Source organism: Malurus melanocephalus, unplaced genomic scaffold (genome assembly GCF_030028575.1).
Source record: "Malurus melanocephalus ecotype Western Australia unplaced genomic scaffold, MMel_1.1 scaffold_341, whole genome shotgun sequence".
Classification (NCBI taxonomy): Eukaryota; Metazoa; Chordata; class Aves; order Passeriformes; family Maluridae; genus Malurus; species Malurus melanocephalus.
The window spans coordinates 653,830-678,958 of NW_026623573.1; the positions used below are offsets into that span (position 1 = coordinate 653,830).

A 25,129-nucleotide genomic window follows, 5' to 3' on the forward strand; every position below is an offset into this window, starting at 1 on the left:
TGCACCAGTTGAGGYTCTGAGCCTCTAAAGAATGACAGTTTGGTTCACTGTTCTTCAATATTACTAAATTGGACAACCAGAGACAGAAATGTAACAATGTACTTTGATGTTTGGCAAACAAATGGTTTTAATGGTTTCTTGACAGTAAGAAGAAAAAAGTTACTAAATGGTAATAACAAAGTAACTACAACTGGTTGAGGAAAAAGTAAAGGCAGACATTTTAATAATGCCTAACATGGAGAAGCATCTGAGGATTTACTTAATACTACTACTAAGAGAAAAAAAAACACTTGTGAGAAAAATAATACACTGATAGCTGGAAAGCACACCTGATGAGACAGAACAAAATGGTGAATACACTCACAAKGCAAACATTGGCCTGCAAGACTCTGAAGTGCTACCGTTCTAGGGAGTCATTCCATGTTAAAAACTTGAAAAAGGCATTCTTGGTCTTGTAGCTTCATTGAGATGATCTCCATGAAGTGTGAAAATAATAAAATGCAGTCTGTCAAAGTGTTTGTATAGACTACTACTGACTTGCTGTGAGGGGGGAACAGTCCCCACAGACAGTGTGAGTTCTGTGCCCAGGTGGGGATGGAATCACAGGAACTGCAGCTGCTCCTGGACAAACTGTCAGGTAGGAATGCAGTGCAACAMTTAAAGCCTGTGTAAGTGCAATGGGAGAAGGAATTAAAGATTCCTGGGAGAGGTGGTGTCAACATTTTAATGTTTGTCTTACTTGACCATCAGCTGAAGATTTGAATGACCCCATCACTTGATCCAAATATGTATTTTTTCCTCTTTATTGTAATTTTTTAACTTGCTGGCTTTTCACAGAAATATATAACATCATAACTAGCCTTTTAACATACATCTATTTATCATTTTAATTTTCTTAATAATGTAGTGTTATTTCTTAACAGTATGATAGTCCAGATGCACTATACAAAAAGGCTAAACAGCAAGGAGAGCAACATTTCTTCAGCAGAAGCAGCATTTTCAGTTTGAGCAGAGCAGATGACCCACTGTTAACTACAAATTAAACGTGGCTAATAATCCATGCAAAGWAACACTCCTATTTAACAATGATGCACACTTCCACTGATAGTAAGTATATAAAACACATTAAAATTATGTTAAAAAGTATCATAAAAATAAAAATATTTTAAGGGTAACTTTGAGCAGCTTTTTAGATGTCAAACAATGCCCCTGAGCAGTGGCACTGGTGCACCTTAACCCTGGTGTAGCTCTGAGTGTCTCCATCCTTCCGCTCTCTCCGCTCCTTCCATCACAGCCAGCCCGGCCTCTGCTCTGCTCCTGGGGGGACAAAACTGGTGACAGTTCCAGAGCCACTGATCCCTGGCACTGAGCACTGCCTGCCTGCTGCTGGGGGAGTGTTTGGACACTCCCTGGGCCATGGATTGTGCTCCAATCCTGCTGGAACTCAGGACTGYACCTCAGAGGGCTCAGGGAGGCTGCTCTTGGGCAGTTTCCTCCCAMTGGAAAAGAGAAACAGGCCTGCAGTGCACAGTTCCTACCACAGACTAAAACAAGGCACTTGGATTATTTTTCCAGCATGGCCTCATTGTAAGAAAATAATTTGAGTCTGGCAGTGCACTTTAAAAAACCTTTTAAGTTACAAGAAAAGTCCTGTTTCATTCAGATTAAAGTCAGTCAGACCAGCAGAAAGAAAAGTTTGGCATCTCATGGGGTCCATCTAGTGGAGACCACAGTGAGCACAGGCTCAAAAAAACCACCAAACCACATAAAAAACAGAGGCTCAGAAAACATTTGTGCATTTACGTAAATGGGATGAGTGGACCAAATGATTTACTGGAAATTTCAATATAATCATTTCCAGAGACAACACAGCCTTGTTTTGAAAATTCTTACCCAAAAATATTTGCACAGCAGCTTTAGCTGACTTCTGAGTGATTTAAAACAAAATACCAATGGCATTGTGTAAAAAACCCAACAGACTACCTATTTTTCTTGTTTAATACAACTATTTTCCACACAGTTCTAACACAAGTGTTGAAAATGTTTTCTCTCAGAAAGTCCTACTGAAGCCTAACACCACAGATGAACAGGAKGGAGATCAAACCAGGTGATTTGGTCCCTAAATAATTCTTGACTGTATTCGGGATCCAACCCAAAACATAGATTCAAAGTGAAATTCAAAGAGATAACTCTGAATGTCAGTTAAGTAACCTATAAAAATTGTTACTTASTTAAAAGTAGCATGTGCTAAAATAAAATTACATTTTAGCAGACTCAGTAAAGTAATTCCAAATCTCACAGGTGAGTGGAAAAGTCTTATCCGCAAATATTTTAATGAAAACAYGCTTTCGTTACAGTAGTTTCTTTGACTGTGAAGGAAAAAAAGTCAAATTTTCCATGACAAAAGAGTGTTTATATTTACCTTGAATTCCAGGAAGGAATCTGAAAGATCACTTCAAAATTCTGCCTTTGATTGAAACAAGGTCTGCAATCCCCTGCGAACATTACACAGCTCCTCTTCTTGCTGTGAGAAAACATGACATTGATCACTTTTATCACTGCTTATCAAATTAATCACATGCCTTTGAAAAAAGGYAGATTKTATTTAATRTATTGTAATCCTGGTGMATTGTACATGCTGCTTTTAACACAYCAAATGTGRTAATTTTCTTTTCCCCATGAACATTCCACATATCAAAGCTCAGAACTAAATTAATCTATTCACAATCTGCCTGTGGCTCCCATCACCCAGGTCAGGCTTAAAGTGTGACATATCAGTGCCACTTGCATTTTTATTTTCAATAGGACTAGAATAGACTAGAAATTAACATTTTAGTAATTTAGTGTTCAAACAGCAAAAAATAAATAAAAATGAGRACAAGATAACTTTACTTACCATTTCTTTTAGAAATTTCTCTTGGAGTCCTTTTATGTCTTCCTTCATCAGATGCATCTACAAAAAGATACTGAATGCATCTCCTYTGCTCACAACTGCCAACACATTTTCATGCAAACAATGACATCCCTAAATGTGTTATAACCCAGAAATACAGATGCACATGCAGCCACCTGCATATGGAAAATAAGGTTTTAAATTTGTTCTTTCTTGGATGASTAACACCAGTAAACAAAGCCACAGAATCCAGAATAAATCTTGATAACTGCATAYACCTTACAATGGATGAAATGTAGGCAAAAACACTGAATAATGTCAAATTAAGGGACATGTTAAGGCAATTAAAAGCTACAAAAATATTGAGTATTATTAATCTAATGCTGAGGATAAAATCTTCATTAAAAAAGTCAATACTGTTATCTGTTGGTGTACTTGAAGAATTATTGAAAGGAGGAAAACAAACACCMTACCTGTGAATTAAAAACATTTTCTTCATGGTCAACAGAATGGTAGATATTCTTTTCAAATGAAGTTTTAAGAATCTGAACTCTAAGGAAATAAAGGCAGTTCCAACAGCTTTGTTACATAAGAACTTCCTACACAGAGCACAAATACATCCCATTGTTTGTAGTCTATTTGCATTTAAAGCATGGGTAAATACCCCCATCATTGTTACTGCTGGAACATTCCCTCARGTACAAGCAGAAATTTAGCTGAGAATAATTTGATTAACTTCTTAATCTCATTTTCTCATCTCATCAACCATCTCTCTTCCATGGAAGAAACTGAAGAGAAGAGCAGTTGTGCTGACTTGTCCCTCAACTGAACAGAACACAAATCTCATCCCAGGATTAATGAACCCTACTGACCTCTGCTGCTCATTTTTCATGTACGTACTAAAAGTCTGGGAATGTTTTTTCCAAAAGGCCTGGAAMGAAAAATATTAAGAGATGCTAATCAATAGGAACTGATTTTCCAAACTCAAAGTAATTTATATTTAATATAAACAAAATAACCACAACCACAGACTCAACACAAGGGACAGGAGTTACAGCCCCACACAAGCTGGGAAGACCCAGCCCATTAAARGATTTTTGTAGGAGCTCATTGTAGGAGAAACATAAAGGAATTCATAGTGAATGCAGGTAGGAAAACCYAGAGTGACCTTGGAATTCTGAGAGCATCCTAACACYTCAAATGCATTACTTGAAATCTTGAAGCAACTTGAAGCAAAAAGGGCTGTGAAAATCAAGTGCTGAACGAAGTTAAAGATGTTGTGAATAATATACAGATTCCACAAGAATTCCCTTTGCCCCATGATCAAGCAATTCAAATACAAACCAAGAATTCTTTTTCCATGATTTTCAGGGACTGAGAATCCTTTTCAAAGTTCTCAAGTTCCTCAGTGAGAGTAAAATGGAATTTCTCCAGCTGTCTGATCCTACCAAAACAAAACAGGCTCCTTGTAGAAGGTATTCACTGCATTTTAAGGATGTTTTCAAAGGAATCTTCCATTACTGACCTGCATTCATGGAGTTGGTAACTCATTGTTGACCAATGCTGATGGACAGCTCTCAATGTTTGCTTGTGAAAAGTATCCATTTTCCGGGAGCGGTTCTAGGAGGATGTTTYAACATGAAATTCAGATTAATTTAGATTAATTCAGCTTAATCCAGATAGCACTTTAGGAAAAATCCTGTAATATGCTCAGTACTGTAACTGCTGAATATCAGAGCAAACCCCTTTTTTAAAATCTAGTGTGGTGTAAGCCAAGCTGTGCTCTGTGTGCTCATGTACCCCCCAAGTGATACTGGATGTGAAGGGTCTTACCTCAATTTTCTTGGTAAATTCTTTCTGCAGCTTCTGACAAATGCTGATGGTTGAACAACCAGGCTCCCAGAATCCTCCATCCAAACCAGACAGGTCATTTACAGATCGAGTGGAGACACTTTCAGACACTGAAGGAAGAACAAAAACATAATGTCAAATGCAGTGTTATAAAATCCCCTATCTGAAGTTAGCACAGGGCTTAGTAGAGCTTTTGTTATATCTAAGTTAATATCACCAGTTAGATGGCTGAAACCAGTTTGTTTTCACATCTATTTTCTGACTTTTTACATGGATCCAGTCTCTAAATATTTAGCATTTTTTATTTCTTTGCTCTAACATGTATAATGTCTTTCAGAGATATTATATTTCCTTGTTAAAGCTTGAATTTGTCACGTTATTTCCAAACTTTGGACTGTCAGTCCATGACCAACCTCTGAAAGTAGCAGCATCATCTGTTTTAAATAATTTTCTGGGCTGTAAACTTATTCTTCTCCTCCCTTTCTTTTCCTCCTCTTTGCTTGTTTCTGCCTCATCAGAGCTGCTTTCTGTGTCACTGCGATAAGTTCGTTTGCAGAATGTCTGTACACTTGGTCCTTCAATAAACATAGAAACAAGGCTGAATTTTAGGATTATTTAGAACAATGAGATGGGAGGATAAAGATGATTTTATTGACTCATTAGATGCAAACTCTAGGAAGATGTGTCTTGGKTTTAAAATATGAAAATTATATAAAAATTAGTAATGATTACATTTATAAAGGACACTTTCAACTGAATTCTGATTAATGAGCAAGTCTGGTTTTTTTCCTGATAATACCATTATCCCCATTTRTTTCCCAGTATCAATGGGAATGCCTCTAACCTTTTATCTGGAGCACAACTAATTCTTTAGTAAAGCTGAATTTTGGAGCCTAATTTTCTTTTTTGGAGGGGATAATTAAAACAGCAGAGAAAATGAAGAGTGAAAATGGAATAATACTGAAAATAYGTAAAATATAACAAGATTTTAAAACTTTGGCCATATTATTATGCCAAATAAAAACATTTTTCTTAACTCTTATGGAGACACGAAATTTTGCTTTAAATTGAATGTTTGTACCTGACTCATTCATGGGATCATAAGGTTCTTTAATCCAAGACTGCACTCTCCTCCTGCTGGAAACAGACACTGGAGATGGTGGTACACAATCCTAAAAGAAAAGTCACTGATTTATTTATTAGCTTCAAAATTAAACTGCTTTTAGAAGTCTCCATCAGAAATTCACATTTATGTTGTGAAAAATCATTAATTTTTTAATTGAAAGTCACTAAGAAAGTATTTACTCCCTGTTATTTTTTAAAATATGAATTGTAACTGATCTGGTTAACATACAATGCTTTCATTGTATCCATATGATAAGTAATTATCTAATTTACCTCCAATATTTAAAAATTAACTATAAGCAGGTCCCAAGAAGATTTGTGTTTAATATGGAGATGTGTTCCCCTTATACCTCACCACCTGTAAAGTAGATAAAACATGTGCCAAGCTGCTGCTCTCCTCTGGAGAGCAAGGAATGCACAAACTCACCTCTTTACTTTTCGTGAGAGGTTTGGTGGRATCCTGGAGTTTGCCTTTAGCAGAAAGTGTGTCTGAAAAGCAAGACTGGAGACTTGAATCTTCGTTGTTATTCCCTGCTTCCAGCACAGCTCCCTTTGCACGTTTTCCACTGTCACTTTTGTACATTGTTAAGCTGAGCTACACATTAAGAAAACAATAATTAATGGAAGAAGATAGGCCTTAAACCTCACCACCTGTAAATTGATAAAACAAAGAGCTGTGGATCTCTTCTGAAGAGCACAGAATTTAGGAACATACCTCCTCCTTATTTTTGGGGACAGATTTCGTGGTATCCTGCAGTTTGCCTTTAGCAGAAAATGTGTCTGAAAAGCAATGCTGGARACTTGAATCTTCATTATTATCACAGGTTTCTGATAGAGCTCCCTTGGAGGTTTTGCCACTGACAGTTTTAAATGTGGTTAAGCTGAGCTGCAGAAGAACAAAAACCCCCAAACATCATTGAAAGGAGATGGACAGAAGCACAAAACTCTTGGTAGCTGAATGGAACAATTTCAGTTAAAACAACTCTAGAGAAATGTTAATGCCCTTACCAAAGATGCTTCAGTTAAAACTGGTGAGAAACTTTTCCTTCCAAATGTCAACTTTGTAACTGTTGTCTCAGGGGTCTGAGTTAAACCTAGACTCTCCATACTCTTATTTTGTGGAGAGAAATTATTAGGAGAGAGTCCTTTCTCAGAATTTAACATTTCCCTGTTTTCTGGTGTTGACTGCTGAAGACCAAGAGACCTTTCACTGGAACTGTGCTCCAGACTAACATCTGATACTCTGTCAGCACCTGGAAAAAAGTTCCTTCAGTGTCAGCACAAGGAATGGATGTCACAGAAAGGAAGCCAAAGCCCCACACTCTGCTCCCTGTTCCAGCCCAAGCATTTCCAAGTCTCAGATGTGTGCAGTTTGGCACAGGACTTACCACCCTTCCCTTTTCTCACTCTCCCACCATTTCAGCAGTACCAGATCTGTTCTAACACTGACATCATGTGTTTCTATTTTACACATGTGACATACACATACACTTCCTTAAATTACATGGAGCACCCAGAATTATGGGRTATCTCTTGTTTTAGGAGGATGTAATAAATGTAAATTTGTACTGCTGTGATAACCTCATTTAACCTCCACCTTTTGTTTCAGTACAGTTAGAAATTAAAAGTGAAAATACCTACATCTCATTTTCTCAAGGGAGGCAGGGCTCTCAAATGAAGGCATTTCCACTTCCTTCTGTTCTGCAGAATTCCTGGATCTGATCAGTGCTTTCTGCACGTAGTTATCCTCTCTCTTGGCTCCAGTTATCCCCTTTGGCTCCAGAGATACAATCGGCAGTACCTTGGGCTGCTTATAATCCTTGCTTGCCCCATTCTTATGTTTCTATTAATACACAAGAGTTATATATAAACATCTTTGTAACCACAGTGTACATAAAAGCTGATAAAGAGATGTATAGATATATTATCCACATACCATTGATCCAGCAGGAGGATCATCATTAGAAAACTTAAATCCATAAGCAGATCAGGTTTTCTAATACCAACAAACATTGAATTTCTTTAATTTGACACAGAAATTTCTATTCTTATGAACTACTTAAATACTGGAGGTAATTACTGATGCTYCAGGATTTAATGAATGAAATATATAAACCTTTCATATATATTGACATGTTATGCTAAAACAATGAAAATGTTTTAGCAACCAATGTTCATTTACTAAAAATCCTATCTGGATATTCAGCAAATGTATTGACACAGCCTCTCTCAAGTCAGCATTTGCTGTTCACAGAACAGGCCCAGCAGTACCAGCATCACATCAACTCAACAAGATTTGGCTCACTGAACCCTCTGATTTAACAGACATTTTCAAAATATTKTCCAATTTTCAAAATACAGTACACAGTTGTTCTTTGCAGCAGAATAAATCTCATGCAGAGAAACTAAAAATCTATTATGACTAAGAAGGTTATTTAGGGCTGATTTCTTGGCAGCTCAATACTTATCATTAAAAAAAGTGGAATACTAAAAATAATAAAATTAACTTCACTTTGCTAACGTTGGACACCTAAAATTCAGGAATACCAAACACAAAGCAGAGCACAGATTACTTTGAAAAACATGGCAGGAATGGATTTTTAATAATCAAGTGGAACTGCATACCTGTRTTTTGGATTTCTCCTCCTTAGAGGTGCATGTTGGAATTTCTTCTTCGCTCTCTGACTCAGAACTGGAAGGTTCTTTGTAATTTTTTGTTGCTGCTGCTCTTCGAGGCAGTTTTTTTCTGGTGGATTTTACTATCATTTCATCCGGTTTTAAGTTCTGTGGTTTACATTTGTTTATCTTTGGAAGAATAAAACTGTCTTCAGTTTATGGGAATGATTAATAAATATRTAAGGAAAAATGGCAGGTAACTTGKTTTAATTACTTGAAATGCATATTTCAAAACAACTAAAAAGGTTTAATTTCACCAAAACTCAGAGTCCAACCATAAGTCTACCAACAGCATCAATGTACAATATTATTTCTAACTCAGGTAAGATTATGCCTGAAAACCCATGTAAATGCTACAAGAAAAGAATATAATACTTGAAAAAACTGTATTTAACAAATGATCTGGGAGAAATGTCATACATTTACGAAAAGTTATATCGAAACAGTTTCTTGGGGGAGCTGAGAGATTTTGAACCTGTATTAAAATTCTAGTGACAAATTCACACTTACCTTTTTCTTCCTTGCATTTTTGCCTTTAGGTTTATCCATGTAGCAATCAGGTTCAGACAATTTATCTGCTGTTGCAATACAAGAGGTTTGAAAAATCAGGAAAACATTCAAATGTTTGACATTAGTTTTAGCTGTAGAATAATATAATCACTTTCATGCCCATAAATTGATTGTTTCAGCCCATTATTTAAAAAACTTCTTTTTATTCACAACGATTTCCACCCGCCCCATCCTCCAATAGTTTTCCACATTAAAATACAGCATTTATGTAAATTGCACTTGATAAATTATTAGAACTAATTAGAAAATTCGTCATACTTGAAAACAAAAACAAATGGTATCTGCAACACAGGACGTGCCATGCTGTGACTTAGTATCTAAGGACAAACTTACTGCAGCATTCTTTAAAAACATGAGAAAAGGTTTCTTACTTTTGTCTGTGATTATTGCTTTCCCTAATTTTTTATTTCTACTGTAATCAATTATCTGGGCTTTAGGTTTCCTCTTGGATTCCTGTAGCCAACTAATCTCTGTCTTGCTGTCATCCCCTCTGTTTTCTGTGTCTGAGTCACTAAAGAGATGCTTCTTGTCTCGATTGTTTCTAATCTACAAAACCCAAAAAAGTTCTTAAGTTATTGGTTTATTTTTACATGTAGTCTGCTTACAYAATTAGTGTTTAAAGGCAGGAAGAYAAGCTATGCTGATMCATRAAAACCTGAGCCTTACCTTTTTTCCTTCTTTCACTTCTGTGYTGGATTTACCGAMGTTTGTGTTCCTTGAGTAAAAAAAYAAAACCACTTTTAAACACYACATTTAAAAACAGTTGTTGYAAACCTTTCTWCTATTCTCATGATATGTGGATTAAGGATTCAAATAAATGTACCTACTTTTGTTTCTACATGATTTTGGAATTATCTTTTCACCTTAAACCCTAAAGGTTTGTGCTCATTTCCCAATTATCAGTAAGAGCACACAGGAACAACACAGCCCTTTCCAGGAGGATCATTAACCAAAAATCATCCCCCTCTATTCTTTATTTTCTCTCCCTGTAGTATTCCATGAGGAGAACTGTTTCCTTCATGGAACACATTCTTTCCTTTTWATCACCTTCCCAAAGGAAAATCATGGAACAGCCTAGGAGAATACAGCAATGTTTATTGCTTGAAAAAAACCAATGCAGTCAAGATATTCTTGTCATGCAACACTCCCTGGAATTTTCTAACTGCATGCTGCAGAGTGCAGGCTGTACTATGGTAATCAGCAGCCAAGGACACGACAGAACATCTTACCCTTTTTTGTTTGTCTCTGTATGGACACTCAGTTCAGTCACACGCAATTCTTGGATCTAAAAATGCAAATAGAGAAGAAATACATTAAGGTCTCAATTTGTTTCCACAGAATCCTACCAAAATTAAACGGGCCACCAGACAGTAACTGTTAAGGGTTTTTTTTCTTCAGTTATTGCACTCAGCAATTAATGATTTAAATTATCTTAAATTTATTTAACAGAGCTGACAGTTAAAACCAACAGCAGCTGACTGAAKCTTTCAGTATCAAAGCAATCCAAGAATTCCCACCCACCTGCTTCACCACCTTCCCCAATTCACCAGGCTCCTCCTGTGCCATAGGAAGAAAATCTTTTACCACCATTAGATTTTCTTTTTGCTCAAGCATCTGGCCAAAGATGCCTTTAAAATGGGGATTAGAAGGATGGCAATAGCGTTTTCAGGATAATTTGAAATAATGACACTCCTAACACACAGTTTAGTTCTTGATTCAGGAAAAACATCATAATAGTCTGAAGTGCCCAGAATCTTAAGAAGCGTATATTGTTACATATTTGAGAGWGCTGGAGGTATTTACATAGCAATCTTTTCCCCCTACTTAGTTCACTGATAAAATTYGATTTTTCAGCTCTAAATTGTATTTTCAGTAGATGCAATGTGACTGAATTCCTTTATATTCTATTCATAACACAWAAGTTTCAGTTATATTCTTACCCCAAGCTTGATTGTAGGCTCATCAAACCCACTGATATTAAAGTTGTAGACATCATCCCTGTCAAACAGACACAGAGATCAAGTTTGTGAGTGAATCAAGTGTCAGGTGTGGTTAACATAAATTGCATTTGAAAATGTTGCAGCTACTTACAGAACACGACCAGCAGTTATRTTAAGGAAAGAAGTGGTTTTTAGGGTCCTGTCCTGAACTTCTTCCTATCCATAAATGAAAAATTAGCTCTTCTGTCAAATTGGGACTGAGCATTCAAAGACACTGTCATCTCAAAAAGCAAAATCTTCATCAGGAAGATAATCAGGTTGATTAGCAACAGTTCAATATGGCAAAATATATTCAGTCAATGCATAATTAATGTTAACATCTACAAATGCTTAATGTGCTTAATGATAATGACAACATGCTTAATGCTTAATGATATTTATGAACTTTTCCTTTACACCTCCTGACCACCACCATATATATACATAGAGCTGATAGGAAAAACAATTCTAATAGAAGCACTAATATGTTACCTTAGAGATCCAGGATTTATTTAAATGTGTCCTAAAAATAAAGATKAATTTTGTTAAATGCTAATTAGAATATATGCATTAGAATGCTGCCTATATAAATATAAAGCTTATCAAACCCAGAAAACTTATTCATGCCTTTAAATACAACATCAATTAAAAGATTAAAAGGGTTCACAGAGGTCAGCCCCTTTCACTTATCAGCATTCATTGGTACATCACAGTCAAACCCAGAGGCACACAAAGACTCAGCACAACAGGAAATAGTTCACATCATACCTGTTAAAGCCCAGGGAATCTCTTGCTTTGCTTTTCTCGTCACTCTTGTTTTTGTATCTGTCACTGATTTTACTGATCAGGGATTTGGCTGCATCTGCAATTTCTTTAGACTTTGGTTTCTATAAAAACAGTTTGAGACTCAACATCCAACAGAAGAACAAAGCTGCAAACTGAACTTCAGGTTCCTAAGAACCTCCTAAACTTCATTAAATATCTTCTACATGGATTAAATTACACTCATTTGAAAACCATTTTCCCCTGCAGGACAGTAAACCCACAAATTCTGAGACACTGAAAATTTGACAATTCTCTTAACTGCAAGGGGAAGAAACAAAGGTAAGAAACTCTCACTGTCTTTGATTGTTTCAGATTTGCAKTCTCTTTTCTGAGGAGAACATCAGGGTCCTCTTGTGCAAAATCAGAAYGCAAAGATGTATCAGTCACTCTGGCTGAAAGAAATGTTTTTAAACCATATTTTAGTAGTATTTTCAATATTTTTCCCTTGTGTATTTAACAGTTTCTGTTCCAAATGATCAACACTCCAACTGTCTGCTAAGGATGATAACACTTTAATTTACTTGGTTCTGTTTTTATTAATTTCTTTGTTCAGCTTTTTGAAGTACCTCTCCAGATAAATGCTTTTTGTTTCACAGCTCTTTCACTACCAATAGAAAGCAATAAGGGAATAAAAAAGAATCACTGCAAGTTAATCTATCTGATCTATTTTTAAGAGTAACAGGTGACCAATTGTGACCATTACCTGGATGAGATGCACGAGCMAGTGATGAATTTGGTTTTTGCTTGTCCCCATTTGTTACACTCTTCTCCAGAAGAGGGAACGTTCTTTTTTTCCACGTTTCAACTTTGTCAAAAGAACTCTCCAAAAGACCAGGCAGCCTAACAAAGACAACACCATCTTATGTCAGAATTGCAGAAATTGAGTCTTAGTTATAGTAAACATGCATCATGAAACAGGAAAATTATGGTATCTTAGGAGATATCAAAGCATTTTACATTGCAACAAAATATCAACTCTGGTAATGCTTGAAATTCTCCCTTCCAAGTGAGTGACAACAGTGACTTGGATTTCTTTTCCAATACTTACAAAGGTTTGCTGTTTCTCCCAACTGGCTGAGAATCAGGAACAATATCTAACATTTCATCTAAATGAGAAATTAATTTGGTGTCATTTATTACAGCAAAAGAAATAGAAAAATAATTMAAATAATTTTAAAAGYAAGGATTATCAATACTTGTAAAATTACTTGCCTAAAGTTTGCTTTTCTGTGGCCTCTTGTACAACTTTTGAAATGTCTTCAGAACACATTTGCTACAGTGGAATGACACCCAAAAGGAAACATTAGTGTAGACTATAAGCAGTCTAACCTCATAAACKTGTGCTTTCCCTAATAAAACATGACAGCCTTTTTCTCATTTCATGGAAGTGCTGTTTCAGTACCTTCTCATGAATCTTTGCCTCATTCCAGGTATTTGATTTCCTGATCTGTTCTGTTTCACAAAATTCATTATCTACTCTGCATCTCAGCCCACTCTAAAAAGCACAGTAAGTAACACTGACATTTACAGCCCAYAAAAGCCAAAGAAATACTCAAAACAAGACATTCTGTACATGAAAGCCTTTTCTAAGGCACAGTTGTATCAAAAAATGCTTCAGAGTCCCATAGTCTGGGGCCTGACYTGAATCTGAGCAAGGCAGACATTTACAACAAGAAACAATATAAAAATGTTATTTTATAGTCATTGTTCAACTGGAAATAAAAGTACTCAAAAATATACTTAAACTGCAGGTCAGTGACACTTATGTAGTTTTTTTTATAGTAGTGAATGACTGATCAAAAATGCTCTAAAATGAATGCTATAAATAAGCTGAAGACATGAACATTTCACAAGTATAGCTGAATGTATTCTATGTTTTATGAGTATTTCACGAGTACATAATCAATTTGAGATGCTTTGCATGCACCTTTCTCCTCCTACACAAAAAGGAAGAACTTCTGGGGTCAGAATTGATGAGCGAATGCAAATTTTGGCTACTTTTGTTRAAGTTCAGTCTGATTTTAAACATGTTAAACCTGAAATCCAGAGGGCAAGAAACACAATGCAATAAATTAACACATACTATTTTCTAAAAGCAACTTGCTGACTGAAACTCTAGCTYTTTAAGTTATGAATTAGGAACAAGTTAGAATAGAAATTAACGTTATTCTAAGAAGACTTAGCTACAAAGGACATGCATACTCCAGGAGGTTCCTGATGGAGATTCTTAGTTCTGCTCTCATTTACTGCATCATTGTCAGACTTTTTAGTAGAGCTGGTCATTTCCAAAGGCAATTTAATTCTCCCTTTAAAAGGAGTGGCTGAAACAAACCAGAGACAAATCAGAATTCCACYAGTTCTCCCATTACAATTACAACAAGAAGAGCTTTGCCCATGATCACAGCTAGTCCATAAACTCCAACAAAAGCTGGTTAGTTCTGATACCAGCCCCTAATGGAACTTTAGTATTGATTCCAACTATGTTACATGGAGATTGAGAGCCCACAGACAGATGTCTGGAGGCAAAAGCAAAGCTTCTCACAGGCTGCCCCTGTTTGCCATTTAAAGATTTCACTGTTGTGTGTTTTTGCTGAATTCTCAGCTTGCTCCAGYACCAAGAGCTGCCTGACAGCTGCAGGAAATGTGATAGGTGACCCTCAGCTGCTGGGAATGCACTGTCCCACACTGTGCCTAKGGACCAGGAGCAAGCGGCCCTTAAACATTTCAAATTTAAAGCATCTGCTCAGGAAATTTTATAACTTCTCCTTTTCATTTCCTGCTCTGCCAAGGGTCACAGTACGTGCTGGAGTTTCCAAGAGTCATAATGTACTTTTATCCTGAAAGTACYTGCAAACTTACATGTGTTAACAAAATCTAGTGGACTCCTTGTGGAAACTCTTGTAGCTCCAGGAATATGCACAGATGCTTCAGACATTTTCCTTTTGTGGGATGAAGTTATCTTGAGGAACAGAAAGAAYTTGACCATAATACACTGATTTAAAGATGATAGCACAAGAATTCAGAAAATCTATTGCCAAGAGTCTCTTGGCCCTGTCCATTATTGAATGTCAATTGCTGCTGTTGCAGATATCAARGTAATATGATTTTTATGCAGTTATACTTAAAGTATTTCTAAATGGAAAACAGTGTTTTTTGTTTTGTAAATTAAATCAATGAAGTATGGGCAAATCCTGTCCCTTGTTGACAAAGACTCCCTGGAGATTCTTCAAACCTGTCACTTAAGCTACAAGCTATGCAAAAATAGGTTTATTAACTATTCTAAGAGTTAACCCACTGCTGCACAATAAAGACACAGTGACTGTTCCATTTTCTGCCCCCTCCCCAGCAGTCTCTGAGGCCCTATTTGATTTTCCCATACTGGGACATCTGAGCATGTCTTCAAAAACTTCTCTTTAAAGAGACTTCTCAGAGMATAATGGTCTAAAGAACAGTAACTATTCAATTTTATTTTTGTCACATTATTGTAGCTTCAAAATATTAACAAATCTTTTAGCAAAAGCATATTTATAGCTTAGTGCCAAGTCATGCGAAAAGCAATCAAACCCTTATTACAGTCTTAACTATGTTCCAACTGTAAAATGAGTTTAGAATGTAAAATATTACGAACATTTAAACTGACTTCTGTATTTTCTCTACTCCTWTTTGACAATCCTACTTACCTTGGAGGAGTCATCTTTGTGCTTTTCTTGACTGTTATTTTTACTCTGAGTCTTCAAACTTCCAGGAAGTTGCTGAGTTTTGTACTTACTRAGCTTCTCCTCCTCTTCTCCAGATTTTTCTTTCAAACCTGATGAAAGCTGACTTTCTGGTACCAGAACCTATAGAATATTTTAATATTTAAAAATTTGTATGCAATATTTGGATTTTATTATGTTTTATTTTTATATTGATACAAACACAACTACTTTAGTTAACGCATCCCTCAYTGGAGATTCTAATAAACTTCAGAAATTACAGATTTTTAGTTTGAAAAGCTTCCAACTTAATTGCAATTTCTGGTAAAAGGATGGGTTTTCAAGTAACAATGCCCATAAAAGAACTTCCCGTGTGCATATTACTCTGATTTATTCTATTATTTGAGTATTAGTATCTCCCCAAAATACAATACAGACATACTAGACACCACTTGCTTGGCTTTAGACTTATCTATACTTATTGATATTTTAAAAGTCCATGTTTTTACTGTGAATGATTATAAATTAGTGAATAATCGAGACTAATTTTACAAACCCCAAAAACCATTTGAGCACACTGAGGTRAAATACCTGGGATCCACTTTCATCAAAGACAACATGGACAGTTGTTTTGGCTACTGATGCAGACTGCTTCTTGCTGAAATCCTGCAAAGGGACATACCAAAATATAGACTCTGCTCTTTCTTTAAATAAGAAACAAAATATTTCAGTGAGAGATTGCAGTGTATGAAGTCAGATTACGGAGGAGGACAGATTCTACAAACTCATAGCAGTTCTGTCCCTCATGAGTTCCTCAGTCAGTCAGACTTCAGGACAAAGAGTTTGTTACAATCTCAGAATGAGAGAATCATTTCAGGTGACTGAGTCCAGCACTGCCAAGCCCACYAATAACCCATGTCCCCAAATGCCACATCCAATAGTTCGAAATAACCCCAGTGACRGGGACCCAACCACTGCTCTGGCAGCCTGTGCCAGGGCTTGACAACCCTTCCAGTGAAAAGATTTTCCTAAAATGCAACCAAAACCTCCCTTGGTACAACTTGAGGCCATTTCCTCTTGTCCTTACTAAGCATCTTTATCAAAGCTTAATATATGATGCAGTTCTGTAGAACTGATGGTAATCAGAAACTCTTGGCATAATCACAGTTCGGACATTTATATGGCAATAAAACATTTATTTTGAATCAATTAAAAACTATTCAAAAAGGTGTTTAAATCTTACCTTACATTTATGAATTCCATAAATCTTTCTGGTCACATCTTTGATTTCCAAGATGGAATCAAAATATAAAAGAAATTTCTCTCCTTCAAGAGCGCCCACATTCATTGGGCTTTTTAGATCAATTGTTAATAATTTCTTTGAATCTTTTTCTGGACAAAAACAAAATTKGAAAAGCAGCTTCATTTTAATTTAAGAGCATCTCATAGAATGTTTGTAAACACGGTATATTTAGTTCAGGTACTAAATTAATCTTTTATTTAATTCACTCTAACCAACAATAACTTTATTAGTGGAACAAGTCAAGATTTAATCTCTTAGAAATACTTATTCTGTATATTATTCCACAGAATTTTCTTTGAAGTTTGTTCACTGTAGTTGCAAACAAATTAGATATTTACTGTTCTAACTAGTTCAAAAGAAATATTATTACCTGTCATTGTCTTATGCCTTCTTTTGTATTGAAATAACTCTAAGACATGATTATTAAATTATTTTCAYAAAATCACACCTTCATCCCCAAAGTGCAGGTGTGACTGCAGTGCAAATTCATCCAAAATAAAAACRGTTCCTGTAACATTTTAAATGAGACTTTTACTTTGCTAGAATTAAGTCAGTACTTTAAGTTACTCAGTTTGAAAATCCAAGTCAGTGTCTAACAAAAGGTCCCATTTTTGAGTGCAAATACCTTCTAGGCTGTACATGTTCACATCTTCTTCTGGTATAATGACTGTTTCCCACCGAGGATCCTTAAATGAAAAACACATTTTGAAAGATAGAAAGTATTATATTACAATGAAATGAAATCCATGATCCAAGTCACTCAGCAAGAAGAAATTTCCAGCTTTTTAACCTTCTGTTACAAGGAGTGACAGGAACTTGTGTTTCACTCTTGCTCACTATGCACATGTTAAACTATTTCCAAAGAGCATTAGAAAGTAATTACTGTGAAATTATTTAARTATCACCAAATCTGGATTTGTTTTATCCCCATCCACACTGGAATGCACACATAAGTTCACTCTGTTGAACATGGGGCAATAAAATCTGACACACTCCAAAGAATGTGTATCTGCTGCCTCAGGACAACCCAGCAGGAGACAAAACTCAGCTTACTGCATCATCTGCTGCCACATAGAAAGAAATCCTTCTGCTGCCAAGATTGAAATCAACCCAAAACTCTTCCAGGTTTTCATCCGATGGTATCTGGAGCTAAAACAAAAAGAATAATATAAGAGTAAGAGGAGAGTGAACTGATTTCTATTAGCTAGGAAGCTATAGGCTAGTCTGACGAACCTTCAGTACATGCCTATCTGTATACTTCAGGAAAAAAGTAATTTTTTTATTCATCTCTATACTTTCTTAACTAGAAGGCAGAGAAACTTACCTCATATTTATCAAGTACAGCYGATAAACACGGATATGTAAAAACCCTGTAAGAAAAAGACATTTTTTCAAGTATTCTATAACACTGTAAATAAATGTTGCGTATCTGCACACAGCAAATGAACTGTGTTTTCACAAACTATAGAGGCTTGGAGATCCCAGTAATCAAAGTAATTTTTTTACCCCAAGGAGGTAACATGAAATTTAATCACAATATAAAATCTAAAAAAAGATAATACATTAAAAAAAAATCGATTTTACCTTCTTTTGTCTCCAAGCATGCCATTCACCTGGTTAAGAAATTTTCTGCAATCCTATTAAAACACAGACATTTCTTAAAGAATTGTAAAAGGGAAGTTTCCCTCCCCGGAAATATTCTTTGTGTGACTTACTGTCTCAAACTCTGAATCTTTAATTCCTTTAAATGCATTGGACACAAACTCCATGGGAAACCACTGTGGGGCCAGTTCTTGCCTTTGCTTCTCTGACACCATTCTGCACAAAGCTTCTGCAATGGCCACTTGGATGTCATAGTCTGCAGCACAACACAATTCACAGCAAGAGGAGATTTAAATAACTACTGAGGTGAAAAAATATTATCAGGAAACTCATATAAGCAGTGCTGAACATATTCTAGATCCCATTAGATCCAAATATGTAATGTGTAAAGGATAATCAGAAAAAGAAGTAAAGGAATAATGACTAAACAACTTATTTTTCAAAATGAACTCCTTCCAAACTTTCAAGGCCTGTCAGAGCCACACTAGGTGTTTAAACAAAAGAGAAGTTTTCAACTTTCACCTCTCTGAGCTGTGAAATTCCTGGATACCAAAGTGAGCCCTGACAGGAGTTATAGTAGCTATAGTATAGTACCCATGGTCACAGCTCACAGCCTCAGAGTGACTTCCTTAGCACTTTTCCTATTTTAAAACATTTGCTCTAGAGAACTGCAAACTTCAACGAGTTTCCCATACACTGTACACACCRAAACATTCCAGCTTGCAGACTATTTTCATGCAGTATTGATATTTTTCAGATAATACCAATCACAACATTCTGCAACTTCAGATTAACTTCTCTGTTTTTTTTAATGGGTTTACATCTAATTTTTAAGAARCTCCATACTAAATTAAGTCTCATGCTCACCTCCGGCATCCAGAATTCTCCTCCCCATTTCACTCCTGCCAAACAAAGGAACATCTCATCAAAATGTGACAGCAACAYAAGGCCCAGAGGAAAGGTTTATTACAAACTTTCAATGTACCAGACAAACCCCTGATTCCATGGAACTGCAAGTGTTTCAAGGGATAAGTCTGCTAAGCTAAGGAGGTACCTCTGGAAGCATCAATTGGGGAACTGAATCCCCTGATAGATGCAATTTTCATTCTATCTGCATTTTTGAAGCACTGTGAAACTATTTCCAGTGTGAACAGCCCATMCTTCCAGTGACTGATTCATTAGGCTTTAAGCACCTTATAAATCAAAGTTTAATTATTTTATGACAACTGGGATGAGGAGAGGCCTGACCCAGACTGGGAAAGGTGAAAATTCAGGCTTGTAATGGAAAATAACCCATGAGAATAACTGTCCACAGCCACTACTGCTGAGAATTGCACWGCAAATGCAGAAGTGAGCTAAACAGGGACCAATCTGCACAGCAGCTCAGTAAAAACTGCCTCCCAGCTTTGCAAATGATGGAATGACACAAAAATTGTACTGAAGTTCACTTACATGACAAGTAACATCTCCTTYGTAAAAAGTAGCTTTTTCCTGGTCTCTCGAGGGGTCTTGTCAAGCAATAAATTCAGTTTTCTTATCACCTAAGGAGAGTGGAAAAAAAGTAAGATTTTATATAAATTAAATTTGTTAAACTTTAAGTTGTTCTTATTTTGGGCCCTTTTAATGTATTTCRCACCACTGGAGAAAGCAACAGGCTTAACTAACTACAAAACAAGGAAAGACGAGTTCTGCATGACTTTAAATGGCATTTCTCTTACTAAAGCAACCTCAATTTCAAGAAATTACRTTTGTTTTAATGGGAACAGTAGTTGTTTCTCATTTGCAGGTTTAAATACAGAAAATCTTTCAAACCAGAGTTCTGTCTGCAGTGTACTGCTGAACTAAAGAGTACCTTAAATTAGCATTAAAAAGCACTTCCTTTGGGGAATGTAGCTTTTACAGAGGACTTTTTTGTAACTTTCCCTTTCTTTAGAGGGAAAAATCCCYTGTCAGTCTGAGGTTACTAAAACAAACAGGAGTTTGGAGTGTACTGGAAGGAATGCAAACTTCCTGCAAGTGACTAAAGCATTTACAACCAACAATCTCAATCCTATTTCTAGCAGCTSTAGAGCACATTGTTTCTTATGCTTTTMCACAGCTTTCTCACCAGATCCTTAATGCCACTGTTTTGTAATTTACTCTTTAAAAAATCCAACWAACAAACAACTTCACCACAATAGGTCAGTAATCTAAAAATGCCCCAACATATAAGTAACAACAAACATTCCCAGAGAAACATTAAATAATCACTCTGATCCTAGAGCACTACAATATTCTTTTTTGCAGCRTCTGTATGGTTAAACAACTGTCTCCACAAAGTCTGTAAACACATTAACCAGAAAACTGTTGGAGAGAAAGAAGTATGCTTACCTCCTGCTGAACATAAATATTAATTCTTGCATCAGTGATGAGGGAACATGTTCTCAGAACAAAGTTTTCTAGTATTTGCATTTTACCTAATAAACAGAATAGAAATGAATCAGAGTTGTCAAGAGTTTGTAGGGTGGCCCCTCATAAACATTTGGGAAAAGATTCATTTTCATTTAGAAATAAAATATAATGTCTGTCTTTTTATATAGGATTAGTGACATGCAAAACAAAATAGTTCCTTGTTTATAAGAAACGTCTCCATTCCTGTGCATCACTGTGTAGTTCCCCTGGGAATGAGATTATTAATTTTCTAATGCCATTGGTCAATCCTGTAACTCAGCTCTCTGAGATACAATTCAGGTGCTGGAATTCATCTCCCCTGGGCCCAGGAAATGAATCTTTCATTTTGATCATGACACCAAACAGTCTGTAGGGACTTTCTCCCTAGTGCCACACTGGAAGGTAAGAGCAGGGTGACATTGACAATGACAATAAAGGGTCACTGTGCTATGCTGAGCTGTGACAGCACCTTAGAAACAACTCTTTTTTTTTGGAAAAACTCAGTTCATTTGCCATCTCTGAAGCTTATTGTGCTTTTTTATTACTGACAACAGCAAGTTACAGGGAAATCTGTCCACAGAGAAACCTCAAACYAAACAAASTTAGGGCTGACATGTCACAGGAATGAGAAATGTGRTGCTTTGTGTGTTCTGAAAGAGACACTTTAAAGTATCATTTCTGCTTTTTAAGCTCACCTTCAGGTCTGCTATCACACACAGCCTGCAATAAACAAASAAACCACATCATTTTGATAAGGAAAATATTACAGCATAAAAAATCAGGCAATATGTATCCAAAGGAAGTAATAAAAAAGCATTTAAGATTTTGAAACTATTTCATCCTTAATAAACAACATAGGAGATTATTTCCACTAACAAGTGTGCTTTCCCAAAATTATATTTCAATTAAACTCTCTGAAATTTTTTCACCAATAAAAAAATTATGAAGAAAACAGGTCTTATAAACTGGGCTAGCATACCAATCATTTATGTAATCAGAATTTGATCAAGATGAAAATTTTCTGTTCGTGGAACATTTAATGTTGTTCRGGTTTTTAACTTTACTTCATGATGCCAACCATGAACAGAAAATGAGTATGAATAGAGGCCAATTGTTTATCCCAAGTGGCTTATAACAGATTTCAGAAATCACTGTAAGTTTCACTTTAGAAAGATATTAAATAGAAACACATTTGAAAGCTCTAAACTAATAACAATTACTTTGACAAATTTTATTATCAATGTATTTTGTACCAGCAACATGTTGAAGAAATCTTCAGCCAGACCTGTAAGCATTTCATTATTTTCATTTCCTCCGAGGACCAAAATTCCTTTTAACTTTTCAAACCAATTGACCATGTAAAGGGAAAACAAAGGTAAATCTATTTYAGTAGCTTGGARAAGGACAATGGGTTATAYTGTACTTAAGTAAATCTATACAAAYTRTACAATGATTAAAACAACAAGAGCATCTCCACTCTGCTGAGCATATGTTAGCCCCATACAAACTTTCCACACAGGCATAACAAAATTAGAGRATTTTAAGGACTTTTCAACATAAAAATTGGAGATCTACTTTGACATCTGGCACCACAGARAAAAGAGCTGAAATTGTTCAGTATTTACTGAGTTACAAATGCGTCTAACACGCAAGTTAAAATAACACCAAATAATCAAAACAGCACTAAAATCTGTGAAAGAGCAGATACAAAATCGCTGCTGTGGGAATTAACAATAACATGTTAAATAGCACCTGGAAGTTCTAATTCCTGACTTCATAGCAATATAGCAAACTCATAAGAAAATATATAATCTTCTTGTAATTGCTGTAAGCATATCTAAATGAATTATATATTGCATGATTTGCAAAACCCTCAATGAGACAGAGCAGCAACACTTCATAAGGGGTCACCTGACAAAGAATGTTTAAATGGGAGCAATGTTTGYTGCAAAGCCATGGGAAATTCTTAATTCTGACCCTGTCAAGGGCCAAATCAAGCACTGAGCTRCTCAGCACTGAAGCACTGCTTATGCACTTTATGTATTTAGAAGTTCATAGATGCTTTATGGTTTTACTTATCCTTCCAACAAGCCCGTTTTTTATCATTGCTGGGAGCCCATCTTCTCCTGCTATGCTGATTTTTTTCCCACATTTCTGAATAGCGTTTAGTAAAGTAGAAACGCTTTTGACTTCCTGTTTGTCAAGTGCCTGAAATCAAAATTACAACATAAGCTTTAGTGTAAAGTCCCACAAGGACTCATATTTAATTAAACAGATGCCTTTTTTATTCTCAAGAGCTACCTTAACTGCAGCTTGAAGGAGAAATTTCATTCTTAAATTTTATTTTGGGTTCTTAAATCAAGARCTGGTATCAACCAAGCCAAATGAAAAAAATCCTTTTCAACCCATTCCAAAGATAGTGTAGATGACTTTCATGCAATGATTACATTACCCAACACAGAAGCTTGTCCAATTTGTTGGCAAACTGTTTGCTGCATTTGTGAGAGRCATTTTCACATTCATCTGTGGCCAGAAATTGTTCTAACGATTGGAAATCCTTTTTTCTTGTTGCTTCATCAATTAACTTTTCAAACTGTAAACAATAAACCAAACAACTGTATCACTGTATGCTTTACACTGATATGACACATCTTATTAACACAGGTTTGATGCAAGTTTCGCACAATCACCTGTTGCACTTGAAGCAAATATTGAGTCACAAAATAATTAAGTATAAAACCTTAAGTACAGAGCACCACACCTAATACATTAAACCTGCAAATACTTATGCACTGAGATTTTAATTATTTTCACTTTTTCTTAACAGGCTTTTGTCTCCTTGTATTGCAACTAAATTCCTACAGAAGTGTTCATTGCGTCAATCCTCCTTCTTTAGTATATTTAATATTTTACTTTTCTAACTTACATTACCTAACCATTTTGCCCCTCCACTCTTCGTAAATCATTTATAACTGGATTTCAACATTTTGATCTCAAGTATCACCTCAGTTGATTTATCTGTCATATACAAGATTTATTTTCATCAGTAACAATCCCCAGTTCCTCTTGGTTTCCACCCAGCTGCTCTGCACTAAGCTACGTCCAAGAAAAAATTTCTTCCTACCACACTGCCCTGCCACACTGAAGACTTTAATTGCAATTGAATGCCAGTAATTAAAACAATGAATACTCAATCAGCACAYACCTGTATCTCATTCCTGGCTGGCATTTTTTGCAATTCACCAACTCAATTCACCTGCATAAAAGRGAACAATCATCACCTGAAACAGGTTTTCCAAATGCATCAGCAATTAGTCAAACTACATTACAAACTCCTAYGTTTGTCAGTGGTATAAATGTTATATAAATTCTATTTAAGCACCTAAACTGGGGATATAAGGAAGTTTCTAACATGGATAAACAATTACTTAAAATGAAAGAGAGGAAGGAATGATTCAGTTTTGTGGCTGGAGGTACACAGGGGTGTGACAGGACTCTCAGGATTTCCCAGARGAAAAGAGTGTGAGGATGGTCCAACACCAGGTTATTCAGGAAAGGAGAGTCAACAACAAAACTCTGTAAGGGCCTCACTATAAAACATTAAATTATATCATTTAACACAAGTATGATAAACGACACAGGGAAAAAGCCTTCTTAATTATACCGTGATGGGCTCCAAAGTGACTGTCACCAGCTGAAAGGAAGGTCTGGATAACAGAGGATTCTGAAAACAGTGTCATAATAGCCAAGGGCAGACAAAGCATTTGCTTTGTTAAACATTTAAAAGCAACTAACTTGTTCATGGTTTGTACAAATTATTTCACACCAACCAAACCACGGACACTAAACAACGGGCAGCTTTGGTCTCCCCATCCCAGACATTATATAGACAAACCAAACAATGGCTAGACATGGAATGACTTCTGTAGAGCAGCAACTGGAAACACAGCATAGCTATTCCTGTACAAAGTAATACAGAAATAACAAACACAGGGTGATTTTTAATTACTTTTTCCAACACAAGAACGCAACGGGCCTCCRCTGAGGCCTGTGCTGACACCTCACAGCTCTCCTGTGTCCGGCCCGGTCAGATACCCCTGAGGAGGAAACAGAGCACCCTTTTCCTCACAGCAGCCCTGCAGGCCCCACTGGAACGCCCCGATAAATCCCCGGAGCAGAG

General features: G+C 36.1%; 1 protein-coding gene across 1 annotated transcript; it reads right to left on the bottom strand.

The window, feature by feature from the left end:
- Positions 1–25,034, bottom strand: SYCP2 (synaptonemal complex protein 2). Its single transcript, XM_057378129.1, has 46 exons — positions 24,959–25,034; positions 24,155–24,205; positions 23,402–23,542; positions 23,029–23,157; positions 22,203–22,307; positions 21,645–21,669; positions 20,890–20,975; positions 19,972–20,060; positions 19,387–19,421; positions 18,633–18,775; positions 18,502–18,554; positions 18,242–18,287; positions 17,971–18,066; positions 17,543–17,603; positions 16,858–17,006; positions 16,206–16,280; positions 15,600–15,758; positions 14,779–14,878; positions 14,122–14,240; positions 13,132–13,192; positions 12,968–13,025; positions 12,623–12,759; positions 12,214–12,311; positions 11,863–11,981; positions 11,587–11,617; positions 11,207–11,271; positions 11,056–11,113; positions 10,345–10,400; positions 9,782–9,830; positions 9,487–9,661; positions 9,056–9,123; positions 8,495–8,674; positions 7,511–7,712; positions 6,878–7,122; positions 6,585–6,755; positions 6,297–6,464; positions 5,826–5,916; positions 5,158–5,319; positions 4,727–4,854; positions 4,419–4,513; positions 4,238–4,337; positions 3,766–3,824; positions 3,367–3,445; positions 2,897–2,953; positions 2,423–2,524; positions 1–1,317 (listed from the first exon to the last, which is right to left on the bottom strand). Exons 2-45 carry the CDS (start codon positions 24,176–24,178, stop codon positions 2,456–2,458), a joined length of 4,416 nt encoding a protein of 1,471 aa, XP_057234112.1. The 5' UTR covers positions 24,179–24,205; positions 24,959–25,034; the 3' UTR covers positions 1–1,317; positions 2,423–2,455.
- Between the last annotated feature and the right edge of the window lie 95 nt (positions 25,035–25,129).